At 42.6% G+C, this 25,022-nt stretch overlaps 1 protein-coding gene across 5 annotated transcripts in view; it reads left to right on the top strand.

Moving 5' to 3' along the window:
- Nucleotides 1–25,022, top strand: part of LOC124544884 (microspherule protein 1) — a 164,671-nt gene that overhangs the window by 131,040 nt on the left and 8,609 nt on the right. The window contains exons 11-12 of one of the 5 annotated variants that reach the window (XM_047123610.1): nt 9,757–9,893; nt 9,946–10,309. In XM_047123610.1, coding sequence (XP_046979566.1) covers nt 9,757–9,846 — 90 coding nt within the window. In that variant the 3' untranslated portion in view covers nt 9,847–9,893; nt 9,946–10,309. Of the gene's footprint in view, nt 1–9,756; nt 10,311–25,022 lie in introns of those variants that run through there. The other 4 variants (XR_006967572.1, XM_047123611.1, XM_047123609.1 and 1 more) reach the window with 4 other exon arrangements.

Here is a 25,022-nt window from a genome sequence, read left to right as displayed (position 1 = left end):
CCTGGATATCAACCTAGTTCCCTATATTCCTTGGGATTTTGTTCCACTTGACTGTTCTTCCGTCCTTTTTGGTGTTTTTGGGTCTCCTGTTGGGATTTGACCTCCGCTTCTAAAATTGTTGTCTCTAGTGAGAGCCATTTGGGGAAGAACTTCCTCCCTAGTGTCTATATCGTGGATTTCTCTCCCCCTTTTCTTCGCCTCTTCCTTCCTCGCCATAGCCCCCTCTGCCCTGCTAGGTCACCAGCACGTGTACCAGTCCGTGTAGTGGGGCTGTTATGTACCCATGTGGCTGAGCCCCATGACAACAGAGGGACCGCCACACTACTGATACATGAGCTGTTGCCCCCCCCCCCCTCTCCCCCCCATGAATGAATGCCAAAGAGGGGTTACTTCTCATCCTGAAGCATCGGAGCTCTCCGCAACAGCTGCTGTGCCAGACGGCCCTTGCTACGGTTGGGTGGCACCCATGGGGAGAGCCCCTTATCGGAATGGGTCGTATCAGGGCAGTTGCTTAGTGAAGTGTATCTAGCTGCAAAAATCTGGCCGTACTCAAATGGCCGTCTCTTCGAGTGGTAATGGATCATTCAATGCAGCTTTGTACAACCCTGCAGTGTACTCTTCCTTGGCTACACCCTGGGAGGAAGGCTGGGCTCACCATCTTGGGATGAAACACTTTTCCCATTACCTGGTCTGTACCAAGATGGATGGGGACACATTCACTGCCACAAAGCCATTGTTTTTAGTGGAGAATATTGAGGACAAGTTTGGCGTAGTGGAGTCTCTCAGCAAGATATGGTTAGGCTCCCTGTTGATCAAAGCTTCTTCTACCACTCAGTCTGCAGCCCTTTGTGCTTGTGATCACCTAGGCAATGTCCTAGTGTCTATTACCCTCACCAGTCTCTGAATATGACCCAGGGAGTCACTTTTTGTAGGACTTCTAACTGATGGGGAACTCTGAGCTAAACTGGAGCGACATGGCGTTAATTGTGTTTGATGTGTGCAGAAGTGTCGTAAAGACAGCTACGCTGATATCAGCGTCTTTATTCTGACTTTCGAGGGAGGTCCCCTCCAGGGAAGGTCAAAATTACGCGTTACCGGTGTGACATAAAAGTCATATGCTCCATCATCCATGAGTTGCTTTTGGTGCTTGCGTTTCTGAGCATATGTATTCCCACGGACACTCTGTGTGGTGACCATGGACACCCACTCAGTGAGGGAAGCCCCTGTGTTCCACCACCTGTGTGTGTAAATTATCATGACTGCCATTCTGCATGCTCACCAGATTGTCCAGTTTACAAGAGCGAAAAGAAGATCCAAGAGTACAAGTCCCAGTATCATCTATCTTGTGCTGAGACTCTCCAAAAATACAATCAACTCCACCCAATGTAGATATCTTCTACTTTTGCCTGTGTGGTACATCCTTTCCCCTCTCCAACAGCTTCCTTACCCCAGCTCTCTCTCTTTCTCTCTCTCTCTCTCTCTCTCTCTCTCTCTCTCTCTCTCTCTCTCTCTCTCTCTCTCATCTCCCTCTCATCTCCCTCTCCCCTGCGGTTCCGATGCCCTCCCCTCTGTGCACAGCTTCCCCTCCCTGGCCGAAGAAGTGCCCTCCTTCTTTGGCACCCACTTGTCATCCTGGGGTTCCCCCTTCCCCCTGCGTCTCAGGCTGGAGGCCTGCCACCACAACTCGGTCATGGGATGCGCCGTCTGTGAACACCAAACTCACCTGCTGTCTTTCGGTTCTGGATCTTACAAAAGCCTGCTCTCCTTCTGTGCCCTGCCCTCCTCAACCTCTGAGAAAGGAGAAGGAGAAGAAGAAGAAACATAAGTCCCAGGACACCCCCCCCCCCCCTTTGACCGGTGCCCCAGACATGCTGTCTCCCTCTTCACAACCTGAATCTGACATATTATTTATGGATGTCACCCCATCCTCATCAGTGACACCACTGACAAGATCTCCCCTCGGCTTCTTTGTGCCTAACCTGGACTTTTGCCACAATAATCCAGTAGAATTGCAATGGGTATTACCATCACCTCTCGGAAATAGAGAAATGCATTCTGTTTTGCTCGTCAAGAAATGCACTTCCATGATGACCACTCTCCAACATTTTGCAGTTATTGGGCGTTCTGTCAGAATCGTGCCAGCTCCAGGATAGTGTCTGAAGGGGTCTGCACTTTGGTTCGCACCAATGTCATTAGTGACTGGACCCTTCTTCATACCAATATGGGAGCCATAGTGGATAGAGTGCAAACAATCTCCGCAATCACCATTTGTAATGTCTACTTCCCTCCAGATAGGCCACTTCCTTATGTTGTCCTGCCTACCTTAATACATCAACTTCAGCCCCCTACCTCCTCCTCATGGACTTTAGTGTACACCCCTTTCTGTGAGGGAATGCCTCTTCGATGGGTAGGGGTCTTGTAATTGACCAACTTATTACAGACTTTGATTTGTGTCTCCTCAGTGACGGTTCCCCTACCCACTTCAGTGTCGCTCACGGCACCTTCTCAGCTATTGATCACACAGTCTCCTCTCTCTGCTCTTGTGGCTGCCCTATCTTGGTCACTCTGTGATGATCTTCATGACAGTGGTCACTTTCTGTTGAGTCTTTCGTTCCCCTGACACTGCCAGGTAGACAGGCCCTCACGTTGGGCATTCTGCAGAACCAATTGGCATTTATATATGTCTGCTGTGCACTTCAACACCTCTCTATCTCTCTGCTACTTTTCTTCTTGTCACTGGCACTGCTATCCCCCTATCCACATATCCCCTTCATCATCGATCAGTACCTCGGTGGACAAAGGACATAGCAGTAGCAATCAGGACAGCCGACAGGTGCTGCAACAATTTAAATCACATCTTTCAGAGACCAGCCATATCACTTTTAAGCATCTCTGTGCTTATTAAGCAAATTAGAAAGAAATGCTGCGAGTGCTATGTTTCCTCCCTGGGGATGTAGGACTCTCCACCGCAGGTTTGATCCAAGCTCCGTAGCCAACTGGGCCACCAGTGACAATCACATGTCCAAGATCTTATCCTACAGGATGGGTGCTCTGTGTACTGATCCATCGGTCCATGCAGAACACCTTGCGACACACTTTGTGTCAGCATTGGCATCCTGTTCCTATAGTGCGCCGGCCACTGTAGTCAAGCGGTTCTAGGTGCTTCAGTCTGGAACCGCACGACCACTATGGTCGCAGGTTCGAATCCTGCCTCGGGCACGGATGTGTGTGATGTCCTTAGGTTATTTAGGTTTAAGTAGTTCTAAGTTCTAGAGGCTGATGACCTCATATGTTAGTCCCATAGTGCTCAGAGCCATTTGAACCATTTGTTCCTATTGTGCTACCTTTTTCTGGCAGAAAAGCTGAGCTGAATAACCCACCCCCCCTCAATGAGCAGCTTGGAGGCTATAGAACTATGCCACTCTCGTCACCGTTTTGTCTCTGCTATCCGTGACCTTCTCTCTGCCCTTGGCTGTGCCACCTGCTCTGTTGTTTTACTCTGTGTCCCAAGTCATGTGGACATCCCAGGAAATGAACTGGTTGATGATTTGGCTGGAGAGGCAGATACTTACACTCCATTCCCTCTCATGATTCCAGGTGCAGATATGTGGATACACATCAAATCTCTCTTTGTCCAAAAGTGGGATGACATCTGGCACACTACTGCTCTCAGTAATAAACTCTGCACAATCAAGGAGGCTGCAGCAGTTTGGCCCTCTTCCATCTGCTCCTCTCAGAAAGATTCCATTGTCTTGTGCTGTCTACGCATCGGTCATACTAGGCTTATCCATTGTTCCATTGTTTTCTCTTGCGGAACAAGCGCCCCCCCCCCCCTCCCCTTCTTTTGACTCTTCTTACCAAGTATAGCCGTCTGGATTCTTTGTCTTTAATATTAGCAGACAATTCATGGATTGTTGCACTGGTCTTTGTTTCCTATGTGAAAGTGGTTTTTATTTTCAGTTATGAAGTTTTGCTTTTTTCCAAAAGCAGGGGCAGGGGCAGGTTGGTTGTGGTTGGGGCATCTCTTCATGTTTTCGAGGTCTGGGACGCATGACCACTCCCCCATGCAAGGACTGCTCTTTTAGCCCTCTATTTTTCCAGTTTTTAGATTTAGCCTACCCTTTTATGCCTTCTACTGTCTGTGTTTTAACTTTCTCGCTTTATAGTGTGACCCCTCTGACTGAATCCAGCCACTTTTAGCAGGCCCTCTGTCTTATCCAAGTAAGTTTTGAATCGCAGGACTGATGAGCTTGTTGTTCAGTCCCATAACCCCCCCCCCCCCCTCAATCAGTCAGTCAATTGGGCACTTGCCTCCCTCTCTGTCACTGCCTCCCATTATCTCTCCACCCTCATGCGGCCCCTATGTTTTTCTTCCTCTGAGTTGCCATGCCAGTTCTATCCCTACACTCGTGTTAGCCTCAGAGATCACCCGTAATGGGGCACGGTTGTGAGAGCTGTGGGCAGACAAGTTGGGCACTTTTCTAGGTCCCATCTTACTGTGGAATGTAAAAATGTTCAGGAACTCTTGGCTTCTAGTGTAGGGTAGACTTTTATGCTTATGTATAAGAAACTCATTTTCAATTGCCTGACTCCTCTGTGCTAAATTGGATGATCTGCTAGAAGTTTTAAATGACAGGCGACCACCTTACCAGTGCTCTGTGACCCACCTAACCATCAGTTGCCCTGACAGTGCAAGTGCACGAATTCACTGATGGGCTACTGCTAATGCCATAGTACAGCTCTCCTGCCTGTTCCTTGTCTGAGGGGTGTCCACAACTCCTCGTGTTGTCGGGTTCACATGCCATCTGTCCCTTGGGTCTACCTGTTGAGAGCCTCTTTTGACAGGTAATTTCTGTCTTTTGAATATAGGGTGTAACAGTGTAAGGAAAGATAGATGGTTACTTACCGTAAAGATGACATGTTAAGCCACAGACAGGCACAATTAAAAGACACTAGTTTTTGGCTGCAGCCTTTGTCGGGAAAAGAAAGGGAAACACACACCATTCCATCACACATGCATGACCGGCAACTCGGAAGGAAGGAAGGAAAGAAGGAATGAAGATTGGGTTTAACAAGCTCAGATCGTGTCAGAGATGAAGAAGGAAATCGGTTGTGCCGGAAAGGAAACCTCCCAGCATTTGGCTGGAGCGATGTAGTTAAATCACGGAAAACCTAAATTTGGATTGTCAGTCGCAGGTTTGAAACATTGTCCTTCCGAATACAAGTCCATTGTGCTTACAACTATTGCACCTTGCTCGGTTCCGGCAGCTCAGGCCACAAGTGTGTCTGTCTGCAAATTAACTGTTCCTTATGGTAAGTAGCAATCTTATCTTTTCCTTATATTGTTGACATTCCAACCTAGACTTCCCATTGTTTAAATATTTAGTAAGATTTGCTGCAAGTTTTGTCTATGACTTGCAAGTAGGCACTGTTGACTGCTGTTTGCTTGCAGGCAGCTTTTTACATTTTTCTGGTGATATCTCTGGTGCTGTTTTTCTTGTAAGTTTATTAGAATGATACACCAACTGGACAATCAGCACTTTTGAACTAGGCTGCCCCGTAAGCCTGGCTACATTAGAGAGGTATTCAGTCGTAAGTGAATCTCACTGTGCCTTTTAATTACTGTGGACCGCTCCACAGTGGAGTATTTTCAGTTACTGATGCATATAGGGAAGAGTCGTGCTTACATTTAGCAAAAATTCCCAATTACTACCAAATTATCTGCACTCTAAACAAACATTTTACAACCAAACAACTTTCCGTAGACCTACAGGTGTGACAACTTTGGTAGGTGATGCTAGCCGTTTCTGCTGCCTGCTAGGTGGCAGTCCCGCATGCAGTCGAGCAGATGTTCGGTGAAACTTGTTCTGGGTGACATGAACTGTATAGTCATAGTGTTGCATTCACTAGCTGTGTGTGAAAAACCTCTGAGAGAATGGTCATTTGCCACCTTATCTGAATCCTACCATACAGACAGCTGCGTGCGCAGGGGGAAGGGGGGGGGAGGAGGCTTTTAGAAAGATACTTCTTTGTTTATTAGTGAAAACTTTCATATTTTTATTATTTTTAATCACAATAGCAGAAGGTCAGTTTAGAATGGCTGCTAAAAACCAATATGTCAAGCCTGTATAACAGTTCAGAACATTGCCAGTCTCTAGAGCACCATGTCCCTCTTTTTGTAATTGCAAACTATTTAATTATTAGAATTTTAACACTTGTTTGCATGTTTCATTATCATCTTTGTCAGTTCTGTCACAGATTTTCCCCACACATTGATAATTAATTTGGTAATGTTAACTGCAAGCTGTTGTGCTGTTTGGGAAGACATTTTCTGTGACTGTTTTCCACATCTCCAAAGCAGATTAATGATGTGCATTGCTTGAACTAGAACATTAATATGCCCACAAATTAATCTTATGCGTGTTTAAATTCCCAATACAGACCTTTGTCTGAACATGTAGTCACACAAGTTCACTGCAGCTGATGTATACAAAGTTTGACTAAAAGGTATCTATTGTTGCTCTTACTAAGTCTTGTGCCCATGGATGTATTCAATGCACAAAATATTTGATTGGTGCTCTGTCCATGCCAGGAGCCAGATTTGTATGATATCTACTTTTGTTTATCATAGGGTCTTAAAAAGTTCGGGAAAGACTGGCCCGCATTACACTCCTCAGCATTACAGGAAGTTCCCTATAAAGCATTACCTTAGAGGGCTAACTGAAGTCACACCTACAGCAGTTACTAATTTTGTCATGTGACTACCAGAGGTAGTCACAAAGGTTTAGTTAACATCTCTAAAAAGAGTTGCAAATTAATTTATTGTTGATCAGATGCCAGTAAAAAGGAAATTTTTGAATGTATGTGTGTGCATTTGTGGTACCGTATTTACTCGAATCTAAGCCGCACTCGAATGTAAGCCGCACCTGAAAAATGAGACTCGAAATCAAGGAAAAAAATTTTTCCCGAATCTAAGCCGCACCTGAAATTTGAGACTCGAAATTCAAGGGGAGAGAAAAGTTTTAGGCCGCACCACCAAATCGAAACAAAGTTGGTCCATTGTAATATGAGACACAATTTAGGTGGAATGAATGACGATACAGCTACAGTATGTTCGAGTCGTAAGCTTAGCAATTAAGCTTTACTAGGTGGCCATTGCTATGCGCCACGCGCTCCATCCGTATTTATACGGGTACCTTTCCTTTTTCACGTACTTCGTCTGGTTTGAAATGATTGCTTCTTTTGCTTTGATCTGGTAAGTTCCGATCTCTTTGTTATAGGTGTTTACGTCACTCTAAGCTGAAAATGCATTACTGTACTGTGTCATGAATTGTTTGTCGCATTCTGATAATGAGTGTTTACGGCCTGTCCCCGCTCGCGGCATGGCTTGCTTTTGTGCACGCTACCACCGCTTACAATAAAAAAAAAAGAGAGGAATTGTATCATTAGCAAAACAATGGCAAGAGACTGCTATTTGTTGTTACTTACACTGCTGCTTTCTTTGATAATGATCAACAAGAACGAAATAATAGACGGCTTATGATAGAAGACGTTCTGAACGAGAGTTTAGCCAAAATTTTTCTCCGTTTGAAAATTTTTGCAGGCGCCTCTTTAGTACATTACATTCTGCACAGAATTAAGAGTCATCTTAGATTTAAAAATCTAGTCGATTGATGCTTCATTTCTGACTTTATCACTATTAGGCATAAGAATATAAACATGACATGATATGTATATTCTTCCGCGTTTGCTGCTGTCTCACCCTGGTTTTGTAGTTTATTAGGCAGACAGGATTTAAATGAGATAGCAGCAAACACGAAAGAATACATGGCAAAATGTTTATATTCGTATTACTCTTATGGCGAAGAGAATACTGCATATGATTCACAATTCTTAAAAGTTCCTATTTGCAACCATCTCTTCTCACAGGTAGGAAAAAATTCAGAACGTAGAGTTGGCCATATTGACAAACATCCCAAACAGTCTTGCCAGTCGGATTTTCATAGTACATTGAAATGCTGCTACATTCGAAGATGAACAATACGGAATTTGTTGGTTGGTTGGTTTGGGGAAAGAGACCAGACAGCGAGGTCATCAGTCACGGAATTTGTATTTACTTCGTTGGATAATGTATAAAATGCAGTGGTCAAAACTCGGGGCAGAGAAAAAATGTTGTCTTCCACCTTTTTTTTTAAATTTATTTACTGACGCGGAGGTTTTGGCGCCAGTATTTATCTTTGTGCATGCAAAGCATGCCTGTGCAGCACTACATATATTCGACGGCAGAAGTTAGTTGTGGCGGCACCTACCAACATTTTTCAGAACTTCCGCTTACTTTGCACTCGATTCTAAGCCGCAGTCGGTTTTTTGGATTACAAAAACCGGAAAAAAAGTGCGGCTTATATTCGAGTAAATACGGTAATTGGCTCCTCTAGTGGCGTGCTCTGGTGCTTTGTCACTGGTGCAGGAATTTTATTGTTTACTAGAAGTGAAAAGGTATACCTGAAAAAAGGTGACTTCATTTTTGCAAGTCACTTGACAAAATTAGCTGGCATACTTTCTGGCAGATTTTCTCCATTGTTGAGGCAGTTAATATGGGCTAATTTTTCCCATACCGTTGTTGTAAGTATTTAAAGCTAGTGACACACAAATCAGATGTCATGAAGAAGGGAAAAAAAACAAAGAAAATTGATTTGGATATGGCCATAGCACCTGTCAGTATGTCATGCACTGAAAATGTCCCTGGGCATACGCCATACATAGAGCAGCAACAGAAGCACCATAAACCTTTTGTTGTCTTCCACCTAAAACTTGTGTACAGCAGTTGGGAAACTGGTATACAGCAGCTACAATTGGGAAACTGAGTGGTTGGAAGTGAGAAACAAGAAACTGCAGTCACGCAGATGGACCATTCAGGGTGGTAGATTTTGTGCCAACCACATCTGTGGAAGGAAGTACTGCTCTCCAGACTATGCATAAGACATTGCTCACAAATGCATGGTTTTCTCTTCCAGTGGGAGGATCCACTGTTGTGTAAAGTGCCACTTTCAGTTCAGCATGTTTTGGCTACATGTCGTTTTGTTTAGTGACATTAGGGCACACGTCAGTTTGGCTGGAGATTGGCCACCATCCTCGCTGACACCGATACCAGTATACTGCAGATTTTGAAATTTTGTCAGCCCTCATCCCTAAAGTGCTGAGGAGGGAAGATCAGCTTGCTCTCAAGGGATAGCATCCCCGGGCTGATTAGCATTTTTATTAAATGGTTTTTAGTGTAATAGTTTAATGCATCATTAAGGTAGTTTTTTTAATTGCTAGTGTACTCTCATGCATTATAAGCAACTCTGCCTGTGGAGAAAATCTTCATCCTCCCAGGCCAGTGGCATGTTGACACTTCGTAAGGACTCCGATGATAATGCTATTGAGCACCTCTCATCCAACAACGTGACTACGTGTTGAGATAAGGTTTTGTATTGAGAATTCAATCGAGCATAAAATTAATTTACAAGTGATAGCTTCGTAAATATGTACAGTGATTATTTAACTGTTATGCCCGAAATAAAGATTCAAGGTAATCATGTTCAACTGTGACAGAAATAATTGACTGTTGTTAAATTATCATCTGGGTGATAACAAAATAATATTAAACAATAGGGAAAAGCTGTTTTTTTTTAGTAGTAGTAGTATTTAATGACCAGTATGTTGAAACTGGTCTTGAAATGTCATATTAGGAATTGACAATTTTTTTTGTTGCAGATTGCGGGTCTTCGCTTCATCTTCCTTGTTAACCAGGAGCTGATCAACGTGATTCGCCATGAGGCAGCTAGACTCAATCTCCAGCCATAATATATCCTCTTTTTGTGGCAATTTTGTGTGTGTGTGTGTGTGTGTGTGTGTGTGTGTGTGTGTGTGTGTGTGTGTGTGTGTGTGAGAGAGAGAGAGAGAGAGAGAGAGAGAGAGAGAGAGAGAGAGCAATTATTGTATTTTAAAAGCTTAAAAGCAGACTTTCATAAGCTATATAGAATTTACTACTCAGACAGTGGTATTGAAAACTCAGGTCTCAAATGCTAATTTAATGCCCATGTACAAGTATTATTCTTAATTTAGTTATTGTACAAATGTTCTTCTCAAAAAATCATTTAATGTTAAATACTTCATGGAGGGGAATAAAAATGTAAACAATACTTTTTTCTGGTGAATGGTGGAATTTTTCTTACCTTTGCCGATACAAGACTAAAAACTGTGAGAGATTTGATTTTCTGTTTGTTGTCTTAATATAGCATTTTGAGCATTTACAATTTAATTTAGTAGTTACACTGAATATGTGATTTTTCATTGCTCATGTTCTGTTTTTGAAAGACAATAGTTAATCTCAATAAATAATTATTGGTCAATGTGAAAAATTGATGTTAAAAAGTTTATTGGTACCCTCGTATAGGCTACTATCAAAACTGAGAGTTATCAATAAATCTGCCACAGATAAAGCTCCTGTGGGTCATTTTTCATTTAATTTCTTCTGAGAAAAATGAAAGCAGGCTTAATTCTGAGAAGAGCCTTAGAATTTGTTGGCTAACTGAATGAGAGGAATGTTAGATTAAACAGAATGTGAAATGAGAGACTGAAATTGACACTGCATACTATTATTAATGGGGATCTGTAATTACCTAATGACAGCATCAAGTAGAATTTTGCTGGTAACTACCAAAAGACTATTTTTTGTTTTCAGCTGTACTTAGACCTTTCAAAATGTTCTAAAAATGAATCACTATCAGAATGACATTAAATTTGAGCAGAATGTTATTGAAGAATGGGGAAGCATTGTGGAAAATAACAATAATTATTATTAAAATTATAATAACAACAATGTAGGAAAAAATAGATTACTATTTACCATAAAGTAAGTAGCAGTCTATCTTTTGCTACATTTTATAAACATAAGCCTCTGCAGCCATTGTCACAGTCAAAAAAAGAAAACTGCCCTGAAGAAGGCCACCTGCAACAGTGACCGAAACGTCTGTAGCTTTACATATTGATAATGCAGTCACATCCCCCTGCAGGTCCAGGGGTTAGAATAGGCCTGAGGAATTCCTGCCTGTTGTAAGAGGCAGTTAAAAGGATTCTCTCACACTTAGGCCTTTATGTGATGGTCCCCAGTAGGGTTTGACGTCCATTTTTCCAAATTGTCCCAAAGAACGAGCCAATTGAGGAAGGGTGCCTTACATGGTGCATCGTGCACTGAAACCATCCACATTTTTAATCATCGTGGCTTTGCAGTTCCACATATTCTCTATCTCTTGGGGGAGGACACCTTCCTGGGTGCGTTTTCTTCCATCCACTATGCAGTGTCATTTTCCATGCCAACGATGACCATGGATACCTTTGCAACTCGTATCAGGCTCAGTAGCCAGTCTGTTGTGGTGGGACCGTCATGTACCCAGTTGGTTGTAGCCCCCCTGACTACACAATGGCCAGCCTGCCAGGTGGCCTTTGCTGCGGCTGGGTTGCACCCATGGGGAGGGCCCTTGGTCGGAGTGGGTGGCATCAGGGTGGATGACATGCTGGTGGCCCAGTGCCAGCAGTCTCCAAGTGGTCGAGGTTTAACTACAATGCAAAGAGCCGGCCGCGGTGGTCTAGCGGTTCTAGGCGTGCAGTCCGGAACCGCGCGACTGCTACAGTCGCAGGTTCGAATCCTGCCTCGGGCATGGATGTGTGTGATGTCCTTAGGTTAGTTAGGTTTAAGTAGTTCTAAGTTCTAGGGGACTGATGACCACAGATGTTAAGTCCCATAGTGCTCAGAGCCATTTGAACCATACAATGCAAAGAAGTATGACCCCAAATTGTTCCCTTCCCTGGCCACACCATGGGAGGAACACCAGGCTAAGGAAGGCAGCGAATCTTATTCACCCCGGTACCTTGTATGCACAAGACCTGATGGGGGCATCCTTCATGTCGATGAAGCCTCATTTTTTTGTGGAGCATTTAGAGGACAAGTTTGGGGAGGTGGAGGGATTGTCCAAAATGCGATTGGGATCAGTCTTTATAAAAACAGCATCCTCTACCCAGCCACAGGCACTACTCACCTGTGACAAGTTGGGGGGTGTTTGTGTTTCCATCATGCCCCATAAGAGTTTAAATGTGGTCCAGGGTATTATATTTCACAGGGATCTTCTTTTACAGTCTGATGTAGAGCTGCACACCAACTTAGAGCAACGAGGTGTTCATTTCGTCCGGCGCGTACATAGGGGTCCAAAGGATAATGAGGTGCCTTCATCTTGGCCTTCAAGGGTGATACATTACCCGAGAAGTTCAAGGTGATGGTATGCCGGTGTGATGTCAAGCCATATATCCCTCCCCCGATGCAGTGCTTTAAGTGCTGGGAGTTCGAGCATATGTCTCCTCGCTGTACTTCCAGCGTCATATGTCGCGACTGTGGACATCCATCACATCCCAATACTTCAGGCGCCCCGCCAATCTGTGTCTGCTGTGGAGAGCACCATTCCCCTTGCTCTCCGGACTGCAGGATTCTCTAGAAGTAATGGGAAATCGTAGAATACAAGCCCCTGGACAGACTGACCTACACTGAGGCTAAGAGGAAATTTGAATGCCTACATTCTGTACCTGGGACACCTTCTTACGCCGCAACTATGAGAACGGTTTTAGCCCCATCTGTTCCGCCAATTCCAGTTGTCTGTCAGAACCATAAGACTACACCTGCCCCTTGATGGTGAGGGCACTTCCCTGCCTGTTGCTCACGTACCACCTACCCAGGGAGCACTGCCCTGCCCCCCCCCCCTCCTCCTCCTCCCAACCATCAGGGATATCAGCCTCCACTTCTAAGCTGGAGAAGCGTAAGTATTCTTCATCTCCTCTCGCTAGGTAGGGGTCCCTTGGGTCCCTCCCTTCCCAGATTTCTACTAGTGAGAAAGGTGAGAAAGGTGACGCCACCAGTGGCTGAAGTTCCCAAAAGCAGCTGGTTGTAGGGCTTCACGGTCCTCTTCAGTCCTTGAGACTGAATCAGTGAAGCCCTCCCAGCCAGAGAAACGCAATGCGCAGCAAGAGAAATCCAAAAAGAAGACCCTCCAAGAACAAGGAAATTGCAATGGCACCCACACCTCCACTACCTACAAGCTCTGCGTCTGAGGATGAGGTGGAGATTCTGGTGTCTGTTGAGGACCTAGATCTCGCCGGACCCTCAGACACAGTGGAGACAGACTGCCCAGGAACTAAACCAGTGGCAGCAGGTGACCCTGAGGTGTAAACTGCCCCATTAAGCATTCATGCCTTCCCAGCCTCACAATCACGTCATCCTCCAGTGGAACTGCGGCAGCTTTTCCAGCACCTGGCTGAGCTATGGCAACTGTAAGCTTTACATCTGCTTTCTGCATTGCCCTCCAGGAAACCTGGTTCCTGGCAATGCAGACCCCTGCCCTCCACGATTATAGGGGATATTGCAAGAACCGTAGTGTCAGGTGGAGTTTGCACCTATGTCCAGAACTCAGTATGTAGTGAAACTGTGCCCCTTCAAAGCCCTCTTGAAGCTGCAGGTGTCAGGATAAGGACGACGCAGGAAATAACTGTCTGCAACATATATCTTTCTCCAGATGGTGCAGTACCCCTGAATATATTGGCTGCAATGATTCAACACCTCCGTAAACCTTTCCTACTTTTGGGAGATTTTAATGCCCATAACCCCTTGTGGGGTGGCACCATACCTACTGACAGAGGTAGATATGTCGAAAATTTACAGTCTCAACTTGACCTCTTAAATACTGGGGCCCCCACACATTTCAGTGTGGCTCATGGTATTTACTCAGCCATTGATTTATCCCTCTACAGCCCAGGACTTCTCCCATCTGACCACTGGAGAACCCGCAATGACTTGTGTGGTAGTGACTACTTTCCCATTTTCCTGTCACTCCCCCGGGGCCAGTCCCCTAGACGTCTACCCAGATGGGCTTTAACAAAGTGGACTGGACTGGGAAGCTTTCACCTCTGCTGTCGCCTTTGAATCTCCCCCACATGGTACTATCAATGTGGTGGCTGAGCAGGTCACTAGAACGATCATTTCTGTGGCAGAAAAGTGATTCCTTGTTCTTTAGGGTGCCCTGGCGAAAGTCAGTATCTTGGCATTCGCCGGAAATCACTGAGGCAATTAAAGAGTGTCGGCGAGCTCTACAGCAACATAAGCAGCACCCTTCCCTTGAGCACCTAATAGCTTTTAAACGGCTGATTGCTCACATTCACCAGCTTATAAAAAGATGGAAACAGGAGTGTTGGGAGAGATAAGTCTCAACCGTTGGGTACCATACCGCATCTTCTCAAGACTGGACGAAGATCAGGCGTCTTTTTGGGTACCAGACCCCAACAGGTGTCTCTGACGTTAACATCAATGGCACGTTATCTACCAATGGAATTGCTACGTATGTCCGTAACAACATAAACGAAGCTTCGCTGATTTCTGTAAGTGTGGAGGCAGATATACATACAGTTGTCATACAATTGCACGGCATTACTATTACAAATGTTTACAAACCACCCAAAACAACATGGCCCGATTTTGTCCTACACACAGCAGAACATCCTGCAATTTACATAGGAGACTTCAATAGTCACCATGAACTTTGGAAGTACTCTCAAAATGATAAAAATGGGAGCATGCTTGCAGAATGGATCGAAGAGAATAATCTTCATCTAGTGTTTGATGCCAAAGATCAAGGCACTTTCAGGTCAGCTGCTTGGGACAAGGATTCAAATCCTGACTTATGCTTTGTTAGCTGCAACGAAACTGGCTTTCCCATCAACACCACAAGGAAAGTGATAGATGCCTTTCCTCACAGCCAACACAGACCTGTAATAATACAAATTGGCTGCACTGTTCCTGTCATACGATCAACTCCGCATGCTCGATGGAATTTCCAGAAAGCCGACTGGATGAAGTTTTCAACGGAACTGGATAAGACCATTCGATGGATACCTCCATCGCATAATAACTATCAACGCTTCATTGGTGCAGTAACAGCAACAGCTAAAAAGTGTATGCCAAGAGGATACCGAAAAGAATACGTTCCAGGATGGAAAGAGGAAAGTGAAACACTGTACCAATACTTTCAGCAAAGTGGTGACCCAGAGATAGCTACGGAACTATTGTCCAGCTTGGACATGTCTCGGAGGCAGAAATGGGCAGAAACAGTCAAAACTATGGACTTTACCCACTCGAGCAGGAAAGCATGGAGTCTTCTGAGAAAACTGGGAGGAAGTGCACCAACATGCAGAAAAAATTCCGAAGTAACACCAGACCAAATTGCTTCCCACATCATTACCACCTCAAGAGTACCTCCTGACAAGAAACATACAAGACATATCAGACGACAGCTTCGTGACCTTAAAAGAAGGCATCTCCCTCATCTGAGTATACCCATCCCTTCACAGTTTCAGACATTGACTCTGGACTGATCAACTTCCATCTGAGTTTAAAAAGGTGAAGATAATATCTGTTCTGAAACCTGGCAAACCCAGCAACAGGGTAGAAAACTATCGCCCCATTTCCCTACTCAGCTGCTGCTACAAGCTTTTTGAAAGGCTAATATATAACAGAATAAGTAGCGCTATCTTAGAGAACGTTCCAGTTGATCAGGCAGGCTTCAGACCAGGGCGTAGCTGCTGCGACCAAGTATTGTCTCTCACATCCTTCATAGTCAGGATACCAAATGAAGCAGAAAACATCTGTGGCATTTGTTGATCTAACTGCCGCCTTCGACACTGTGTGGAGGGAAGGCCTTATCTACAAATTTCTCCGCATCATACCCTGCAGAACAATGGCTCGACTGATTAACAGCATGCTAAGTGATCGGAAGTTCCAGGTAATCACTGGAAGCAACATAAGTAAGGAGAGGAAGCTGAACAACGGATTGCCTCAAGGATCAGTTCTCTCACCCTTACTGTTCAACCTATATCTATCTGATCTACCTTACACTTCGTCCAGAAAATACTGCTATGCCGATGATCTGGCTCTAGCCGTCAAACACCAGGAAATGAAGACAACAGAAGAGATTTTAGCCAATGACCTGTCTGCATTAGACAATTACTTCAAAATCTGGAGACTCCAACCCAGTGTGAGTAAAACAGAAGTGTGTTGCTTCCATCTAAACAACCAGTTGGCGAACGTAAAACTGGAGGTAAGTTTCAGAGGCAGAATTCTTCATCACAACTGGAACCCAAAATATCTTGGTGTCACCCTGGATCGTACACTATGCTTCAAACAACACCTTTTTAACTTAGCTCAAAAGCTGAGGACTCGAAACAACATCCTCCATAAGCTATGCGGAACTACCTGGGGATCTTCAGCAACCACCCTGCGAACTTCAGCTCTGGGCTTGGTATACTCAAGTGCTGAGTATTGTGCACCTGTTTGGATGAATAGTCATCATACAAGGCTTGTTGATACCCAGCTGAATACGACAATGCGCATAATATCTGGCACAATCAGATCTACTCCAGTTTATTGGCTTCCACTGTTAACTGGTATAATGCCTCCTGATCTACGCAGATGTACTGCCCTTATGAGAGAATTCCACAAGATCTCCAGGAATTCTAACCTACCCGTGCATAGCGACCTGCCACTTTTAAATCGCAAGAGACTGAAATCACGTCATCCAACTCTGTGCGATGCTGCTGACATGGTGGCTAAGAATTTCAAACCTCTTGAAGAATGGAAAGGTCGGTGGGAAGCAGTGACAGATGTGCACCTGCATAACATCTTCTCAGGTGCTAAACTTCCAAGTGGATTCGACTTACCACGCAAGACGTGGTCTACTCTCAACAGAATCCGTACCAGCCATGGGCGATGCAGGGATGCTCTCTTTAAGTGGAACAAGCTGCCTGATCCAGCTTGTGACTGCGGAGCTCCATACCAGACTGTTCACCACATCGTCAGTGAATGCAGGATTCGAGCCTATCACGGCGCCAAAGAGGACTTCCTGCTAGCAACTCCAGATGCAGTGCGCTGGATTGAAGGACTGGATATTCAGTTGTAAAAACAAACTTAAGTTTCTTGTGTGCCAATATATACATATATATATGTAATTTCATGATATGTCTGTATTAGCCATACGCTAAATAAATAAAATACCAATGCAAACACAATTGCCGAGCACTATGCTCGAGCCTCTGCATCGGAGAATTACCCCCAGGCTTTCGCACCCTCAAACAGCGGATGGAAAGGAAAGTCCTCATGCTCACTGCGTGCCACAGTGAACTCTATAACGCCCCATTTACAGAGTGGGAGCTCCTCAGCGCCCTTGCATGTTGCCCCGACACAGCTCTCGGGCCAGATCGGATCCACAGTAAGACGATTAAAGATCTCTTGTCAGACTACAAGCGACACGGCCTCGTCGTCTTCAGCCGGATCTGGTACGATGGCATCTTTCCATCGCAATGGCGGGAGAGCACCATCATTCCACTGCTCAAACCCGATAAAAACCCGCTTGATGTGGATAGCTATTGTCCCTTCACCCTCCTCAACGTTCTTTGTAAGCTGCTAGAATGTGTGGTGAGTCGGCAGTTGTGTTAGGTCCTGGAGTCGTGTGGCCTACTGACTCCATGCCAGGGCGGTTTCCACCAGGGTCACTCTACCACTGGTAATCTTGTATCCCTTGAGTCTGCCTTCTGAACAGCCTTTTCCAGGTGCCAACACTTGATTGCCATCTTTTTTGATTTATGAAAAGCTTATGACACAACCTGGCAACTTCGTATCCTTGCCATATTTTATGAGTGGTTTCTCTGGGCTCCGCTTCTGATTTTTATCCAAAATTTCCTGTCGCTCCGTATTTTCCATGTCCAAGTTGGTGCCTCCCATAATTCCCCCCATATCCAGATGAGTGGGGTCCTGCAGGGCTCTGTATCTCTATTTTTAATGGTCTAGCAGCAGCTGTAGGGCTGTCCATCCCACCTTCTCTGTATGCAGATGACTTGTACACTTCGTACTGCTTCGTACTGCTGAGCGGTGCCTACAGGGAGGCATCCACAAGGCGCAGTCATGGCTTCCAGTTTTGTGTCATGCACTTCTGTCGGTGTCGTACCATTCATCTGGAACCAGATCTTGACCTGTTTTAACTCTTCCTTGTTCTTTCTTTGCTGTTTGTTTGCATTGATGTTCGTCTTTTCCCTATTTGTGTTTCTTTAGCCTTGTGTTTATTTGGTTGCAGATTTTAGTGTGTTGCAGAGTGGCTGGTTCATCCTTTTTTACTCTTGCGATCAGCCAGTTCAGGCCATCTGCTTTATTATTTTAATACCTTCCACAGTGCATGATTTCCCCTTTTAATTTGATTATGTCATTTCTTCTTTCGGAGTGGTTACTGGTTACTTTTATGTCTTTTTACTTTCCCCGACTGCTTTTGGGTATGGTTTTAACTTGAGACCTGTTTACATGAGAAAAAAGGGACTGATGACCCTATAGTTTAGTCCCTTTACTTTCCAACCCAACCAACTATTTTATTTAAAATTACTAATTTTTTCAATTGGTTCATACAAAAACTTGAATAGTTCCATTTCTCGCTGTAAAAATAGCCTCAGTTAAAAAATTCACACTTAATTCTAGTGTGCTCAGACTCCAACCAAAATTTGTTCCAAAACCTTTTCTCCAGATCAATGAACGTTATCCACTGATCAAAATTTCGCCTTAAGAAAATTTCTGACAAACGAAAGTTATCTTTACAGTGTTGCAAGAAAGCAATAGGGTGTAAACTGTTACAAAGGAGGCTTTTCTACGGTAAACTTGACCACATAAGACTATTGTTAACACATATTTTTCTCCTTTTTATATAATAGATACACATCTTTTGTTTACTTTTGCATTTAATTTGGTTATCTTTCCTTCTGTTTCAGTACCTACATTACTAACTCTCTCCTCTACTGCTTTTTGCACAGTCCTTTCCCTGCTTAGAATTTTCTTTGACAAAAATAGTTTTTCTAAAACTATGACTCTATTCTTAACTACATCCATTCTGGAATGCACTCCCTTTAAGCCATCCTCCATCTTATCTTTTTATTCTGAGGTTTGATTGTTGATTTTTCTCACTATTATTTTGAATTTCTGATTTCAAAAGTTCACTGTTGGATTTCAGCGCAGATTCCATTTTCTACTCAGTTTCCTCAATTTTAGCTAAAGTTTCTCTCAACAAATCACCTTTGTATGGTTTTCTATCCTGACTCACATCTGAACACGCCACTGTATCCTCATCTATCATCATTTTTATTTTTCCATTCACAAATCTATTAAACCAGAGAGTGGAGTTTTAATTTTTTTGCACTTATTTGGTTTCTGTTGTGGCATGCAGTTTGAAAGTCATTCTGTCAGCCCTTTTGTTTTCATTCATTGCTCACAATGTTCACATCCAGGTTAGGTCCAAAAATCTGCATTGTATTGCTGCAGATCTCCTTTTTTCATGATTCAGAACAAATTAGTTTCCTTTATATGAAACGCTTCTAACACTGTCTTTCCCTAAGTCCGATTAAAAGTCTTTATTATGTAAACTGTTACTGATATATTTGCATGGTATGCTTTGTAAATGTACAGAGGAATAGTATGGGAGACAGCAGTGCAGAAAACCAGTTCTAAAATTGTTGTTTCAACGAGTAGAAATATTTTTTTATACTGGTCTTATTTTATCAAAGTTTTTGTGATTCTGGTCATCTTCTTCTGTTGTCTAGGGAATGATGTTCAGATCCATGATTTTAAATGGAAGTGAAGATACTAATTCGGATTTACAAGGCGTTGATAATTTCCACTTCACACATGACAATCAATCAACTTCATTCCTCAGTTATCTGCTAAAGAAAGTCCTCCACTTTTTTATAAATAATAAACACTGTCTGCAAACAGACAAGAATGTATTACATTTCAGGTACCAGTTTGAATAAAAATTATGTACATGATGCACACTTAATTCACAGTGACCATACCAAACACACTATGTGGCTCTAAAATGAAGACTGCCCTTCCAGACAGCAGTAAAAAGGCTATCTGACCTTTAGCATGAAGTCCAATGGTATATTACAGATTGGAGTTCTAGATTGTTCCAGAACTGGTAATTAATCAAAATAATTTTGGTACATATTTTTCTGCATACATGAGTGAACAGTTACCAAGAAAACATGACTCTCAGGATAATCAAAATTTATACAAATAAAATAATTTTATATTATTGAACATAATTTTGAAATTAAGGTTTTGTAAAGTTTGCAAAGTATGTCACATCACTAATGTGGTGTCACCGCCAGACACCACACTTGCTAGGTGGTAGCTTTAAATCAGCCGCGGTCCATTAGTACATGTCGGACCCGCGTGTCGCCACTGTGTGATCGCAGACCGAGCGCCACCACAAGGCAGGTCTCGAGATACGGACTAGCACTCGCCCCAGTTGTACGGACGACTTAGCTAGCGACTACACTGACGAAGCCTTTCTCTCATTTGCCGATAGACAGTTAGAATAGCCTTCAGCTAAGTCAATGCCTACGACCTAGCAAGGCGCCATTAGTAACATTGCATGTATCTGAAGAGTCTCACTTGTATCGCCACAATCTCCAGATGTACCAAAAGGATGGATTAAAGTTAAGTATTCAGAAGCTACGTACTTTTCTTTATAGCATTCATTACGTATCCTGTTTCAGACCTCACGCCATCCTGCTTTATCTAAGCGCGTGCCTTTCGGCTTCCTCTCATTGTGTCTAGGCTGTCTTGTCTAGACACAACAACTAAAATAACAAATGTTTTGTATTTTCTAACATGTGACTGGTTTTTATGAAAAATTGTAACTATTCTTAATTTAATAGGTAATATGTTGTATGAAAATTTAATAACCAAATACTGCATAATGCAAAATATGTGCCAAAAGGAATTACAAAGTGTAAGCGAAAACACACGGAATAATGAAATTTAAATAAATGTTCCCATACAATACATTGATTCCACATGCCCCCTCTTTCAATATCAGATTTGCATTTATAGTTAAAACATAGATGAAAAAAGAGCAGAATTGCAGACTTTGTCAATCATGATGGGTATCGCAATTTGCTGTTGATCAAAGGTTTCCTTAATACAGATTCGTCATAACACTGTCAACATTTTCACTGTTGTGCCAATATTTATAGTGCAGTACAGGTATAAAGAGAAGTGGGGTAAGAAAGCAAACAAAATGCAATTTCTGTGTAACAACTCAGCACAGACAATGGGTTCCTCATAGCAAAATACTTAGCATGTATCCCTGAACAACTTCCAGAATGTTCCAGTTAAGGTCAAGTTCACCCTGTATTCATCTCCTACGTGAACATATGCTTGTCTGTAGTGTCAAGTTGATATGTTACTGCATTTTACTTAAATCCTTTACGTTCTAAATAGGCTTCGGATTCATCAAATTCAGTACACCATCAGCCTCAGTAATGTGTTATTCTGTGACAACTGCACCATTCAGATGTAAGCATTTCTCAAGCAACTAATCAACAAAGTTCCTATGGATCAAGTACTTTCACCTGATATTGCAACCAAGGAGGTGAGAACATCTTGACGTGCTTCATTCAAGGCAAAATGTTGCAAGCCAAGCTGTTGTTTCATGTGCATGGGAGATGAGAATCTTGAATTGTAAAAACAATTCTTGTGTTTGGTGAATAGAGTAATGCCTAGAAATATGGCAGTGGTACTCCAAAGACTGCAATTCAGTATGCCTTGTCTCAGTCTACTTATCACGGACTCAGTTTGAGAATTGTCATACTATGTTCCATAAAATTCACAATATACATTTCATCAATATCAGGGTTTACACCAGCTAGCTTTTTTTTCTTTTTCAAGGGATATTGTCCCCTCATCTTGTAAGCAATTTACGTACATTCTATGGTCCTATTGGCTTATAATCTAGTGTAGCTCCTTTGGAATTATGATCTACATCAGCATCCATACTCTGTGAAGTACATAGCAGAGGATCTACTTCTACATCTACATCTATAATCTGCAAACCACTGTGAAGTGCATGACAGAAGATACATCCCATTGTACCAGTTATTAGGGTTTCGTCCTGTTCCATTCTCGTATGGAGTGCAGGAAGAATGATTACATGCCTCTGTGCATCAGTCATTATTCTAATCTTATCCTTCTGATCCCTATGTGAGCAATATGTAGAGGGTTATAATATATTTCTAAAGTAATCATTTAAAGCCTCTTCTTGAAACTTTGTTAATAGACTTTCTCTGGATAGTTTACGTCTATCTTCCATAGTCTTCCATTTCAGTTACTTCAGTATCCTACGGATTAAACAGACCTGTCACCAGTTGTGCTGCCCTTCTTTGTATATGTTCAATAGCCCCTGTTAGTCCTGTGTGGTACAGGCCCACACACTTGAGCAATATTCTAGAACCAGTCACACCAGCGATTTGTAAGCAATCTCCATTTTTAGATTGATTGCACTTCCTCAGTATTCTACCAATAAACTGAAGTCTACCACCTGCTTTAACACACAACTGAACCTATACGCTCATTCCATTTCATACCCCTACAATGTGTTACTCCCGGGTATTTGTCTGAGTTGGCAAATTCCAGCAGCGAATCATTGTTATTATAGTTATAGGATACTACTTTTTTTTATTTCTTTTTGTAAAGTGCAAAATTTTACATTCCTTAAAATTTAGAGCATATTGCCAATCTATGCACCATGTTAAAATCTTATCAAGATCTGACTAAAGATTTATGCAGCTTCTTTCAGATAGTACTTCATGTATCAGCTGGAAAAAACTGATTTCACTATTAATATTGTCTGCAAGGTCATTAATATACAGTATAAAGGTCCCAACACACTTCCGTGGAGCACACCCAAAGTTACTTCTCTGGTGATGACTCTCCATCCAAGATAACATGCTGTGTCCTCCCTACCAAGAACTCCTCAATCCAGTTACAAATTTTGCTTTATACGCCATATGATCATACTTTTGACATTAAGCTTGGGTGTGGTACTGATTCAAATGCTTTTCGGAAACCAAGAAATACTGTATCTGCCTAGTTGACTTGATCCAAAGGTTTCATTATGTCATTCGAGAAAAGTGCAAGTTGGGTTTCACATGATCGATGTTTTTGAAATCTATGCTGGTTGGCATTTGAGCTCAGTATATGTTCTAAGATTCTACAACAAATCCATGTCAAGGATATTAGATGGTAGTTTTGTGAATCACTTCTACTACCCTTCTTGTCGACAGGTGTGACCTGTGCCTCTTTCCAAGAACTGGGCACAGTTTTTTGTTTGAGGGATCTACGATAGCTTATAATTAGAAGAGGGGCTAACTCAGCCACAAATTCAGTTTAGAGTCTGACAAGAACACGTATCATTGTACCATATATTATGATATCTTCCTATTCCTTTTGTGTATGGAGTGTGGGAAGAATGGCTGCTTAAATATCTCTCTTTCTGATGTAATTAGCCTTATTTTATGTACTTGATCCTTGTGGGAGCAATACATAGGGAGGTTTAGTATATACCAAAAATCTTCACGTAATACTGGTTCTTGTAGCTTTGTGAGTAGGCTCCTGCAGGATAGTTAGCACCTGTCTTAAATTGTGTGGCAAGTCAGGTAATTTCAGTGTATTGTGAATTATGATGAGACACATAAATTTCACCACAAATAGAGAACCGATGCTAATATACAGTTTTATTATAGAAAAAAGTCTAAATTAAGCTATAGCCTAACTCAAATTATCAGTTTATCCTCTATGAACTCTTCTACCAAATAGTAACATTTCTCCCACAAAATCTTCCACAGTCTTATTTCTAAATGATCTCACTTAATATTAAGTATGTTTTTGCTTATTAAATTATTATGTATTTAGGTCCCCATATAGTGCGCAAACTGCGCATATAATTTAAACTGGTGTGTGTGAATCATAAAAATCTCTTTTTTTTTTCTTATGTTGTACGTGGGGCTAAAATGATTCTCTTGAGACAATTTTCGTGTGCTGTGAAACAAGATTATTGTTTCTCATCATGATGGGCACTTTGCATGCACACCATATGCCACAGGCTGTGTTGCCTTGTGGCACGAATCAATCAGATGCGTCAGCTACCTCGTAATGTGCAAGTGATGTGACTACCGACTTTGAATGAATATTATGGCATCTAATTGGCATATGCTGTCAGGACCATCCAGTGTTTCCGAACGTGAGATGGACAGGCAGCAACACCAGGTGATTATTATTGTATTGTGGTTCTTTTGTGCAGGTGGCTGGAGCGAAAGAATTTCAAGTAGGTACTACACTGGTATGCAAGTTTTGCATGTTATGACACCTACCTGTGTTAAAATAAAATAAAATGGAGTAGGGGTAGTGTGTGCCAGTGGGAGGTCCAGGTGAGAGGTTGGGGGAAGATACAGAGGAGACAAAATCCCAGAGGCCCAAGGCTCATGGAGGGGAGAGGTGGATGTCTCTCAAGGATTCAGATACTCTAGGGTTCTCATTTGGAAAATGTACCATAATAAATAAAAGAAAATTTCTCTAGCACTAGAACAGCCAGTCTAGCTCATGCAACAACTTCAGTTGTTCACTTTTATGATTTTTGCAGGCCAGTTGATTCTATTTCATGTTGGATCTTGAATGCACAATGTTTTCTTTAGACATAATGGGCAAAAACCAGCTTGTGATGCAGTTGAACATATGCTTTCTTTAAATGCTGTTGGGAATCCTACCTAAACATTTCCCCATCAGAGGAAAATCATTATAAGTTGGTACAATTGCCAACAGTGTTAAAAGATAAGACACTTCTGATTCAATCACAAGGTTATCTTACATTAAATACACAGGATAGATATTGCATGCAAGAGCAAACACAAAATGAAATTCACTGATTTGTATATAGTTGTCCTGGAAGAACCATAAAACTAAAGGAATGAAATGACATTAGGAGTTACATTGCCCCTGCTATTGCTCAGAAGTAAAGAGGTAATGTTCTTCTTTTGTTCATCCATAGAACAACCAATTTACTCCAACTTACTTG

This window comes from Schistocerca americana, chromosome 8 (assembly GCF_021461395.2).
Source record: "Schistocerca americana isolate TAMUIC-IGC-003095 chromosome 8, iqSchAmer2.1, whole genome shotgun sequence".
In the NCBI taxonomy this organism is placed as follows: Eukaryota; Metazoa; Arthropoda; class Insecta; order Orthoptera; family Acrididae; genus Schistocerca; species Schistocerca americana.
Note: the sequence above shows the minus strand (reverse complement) of the source record. Positions and strands in the feature narration are given on the sequence as shown.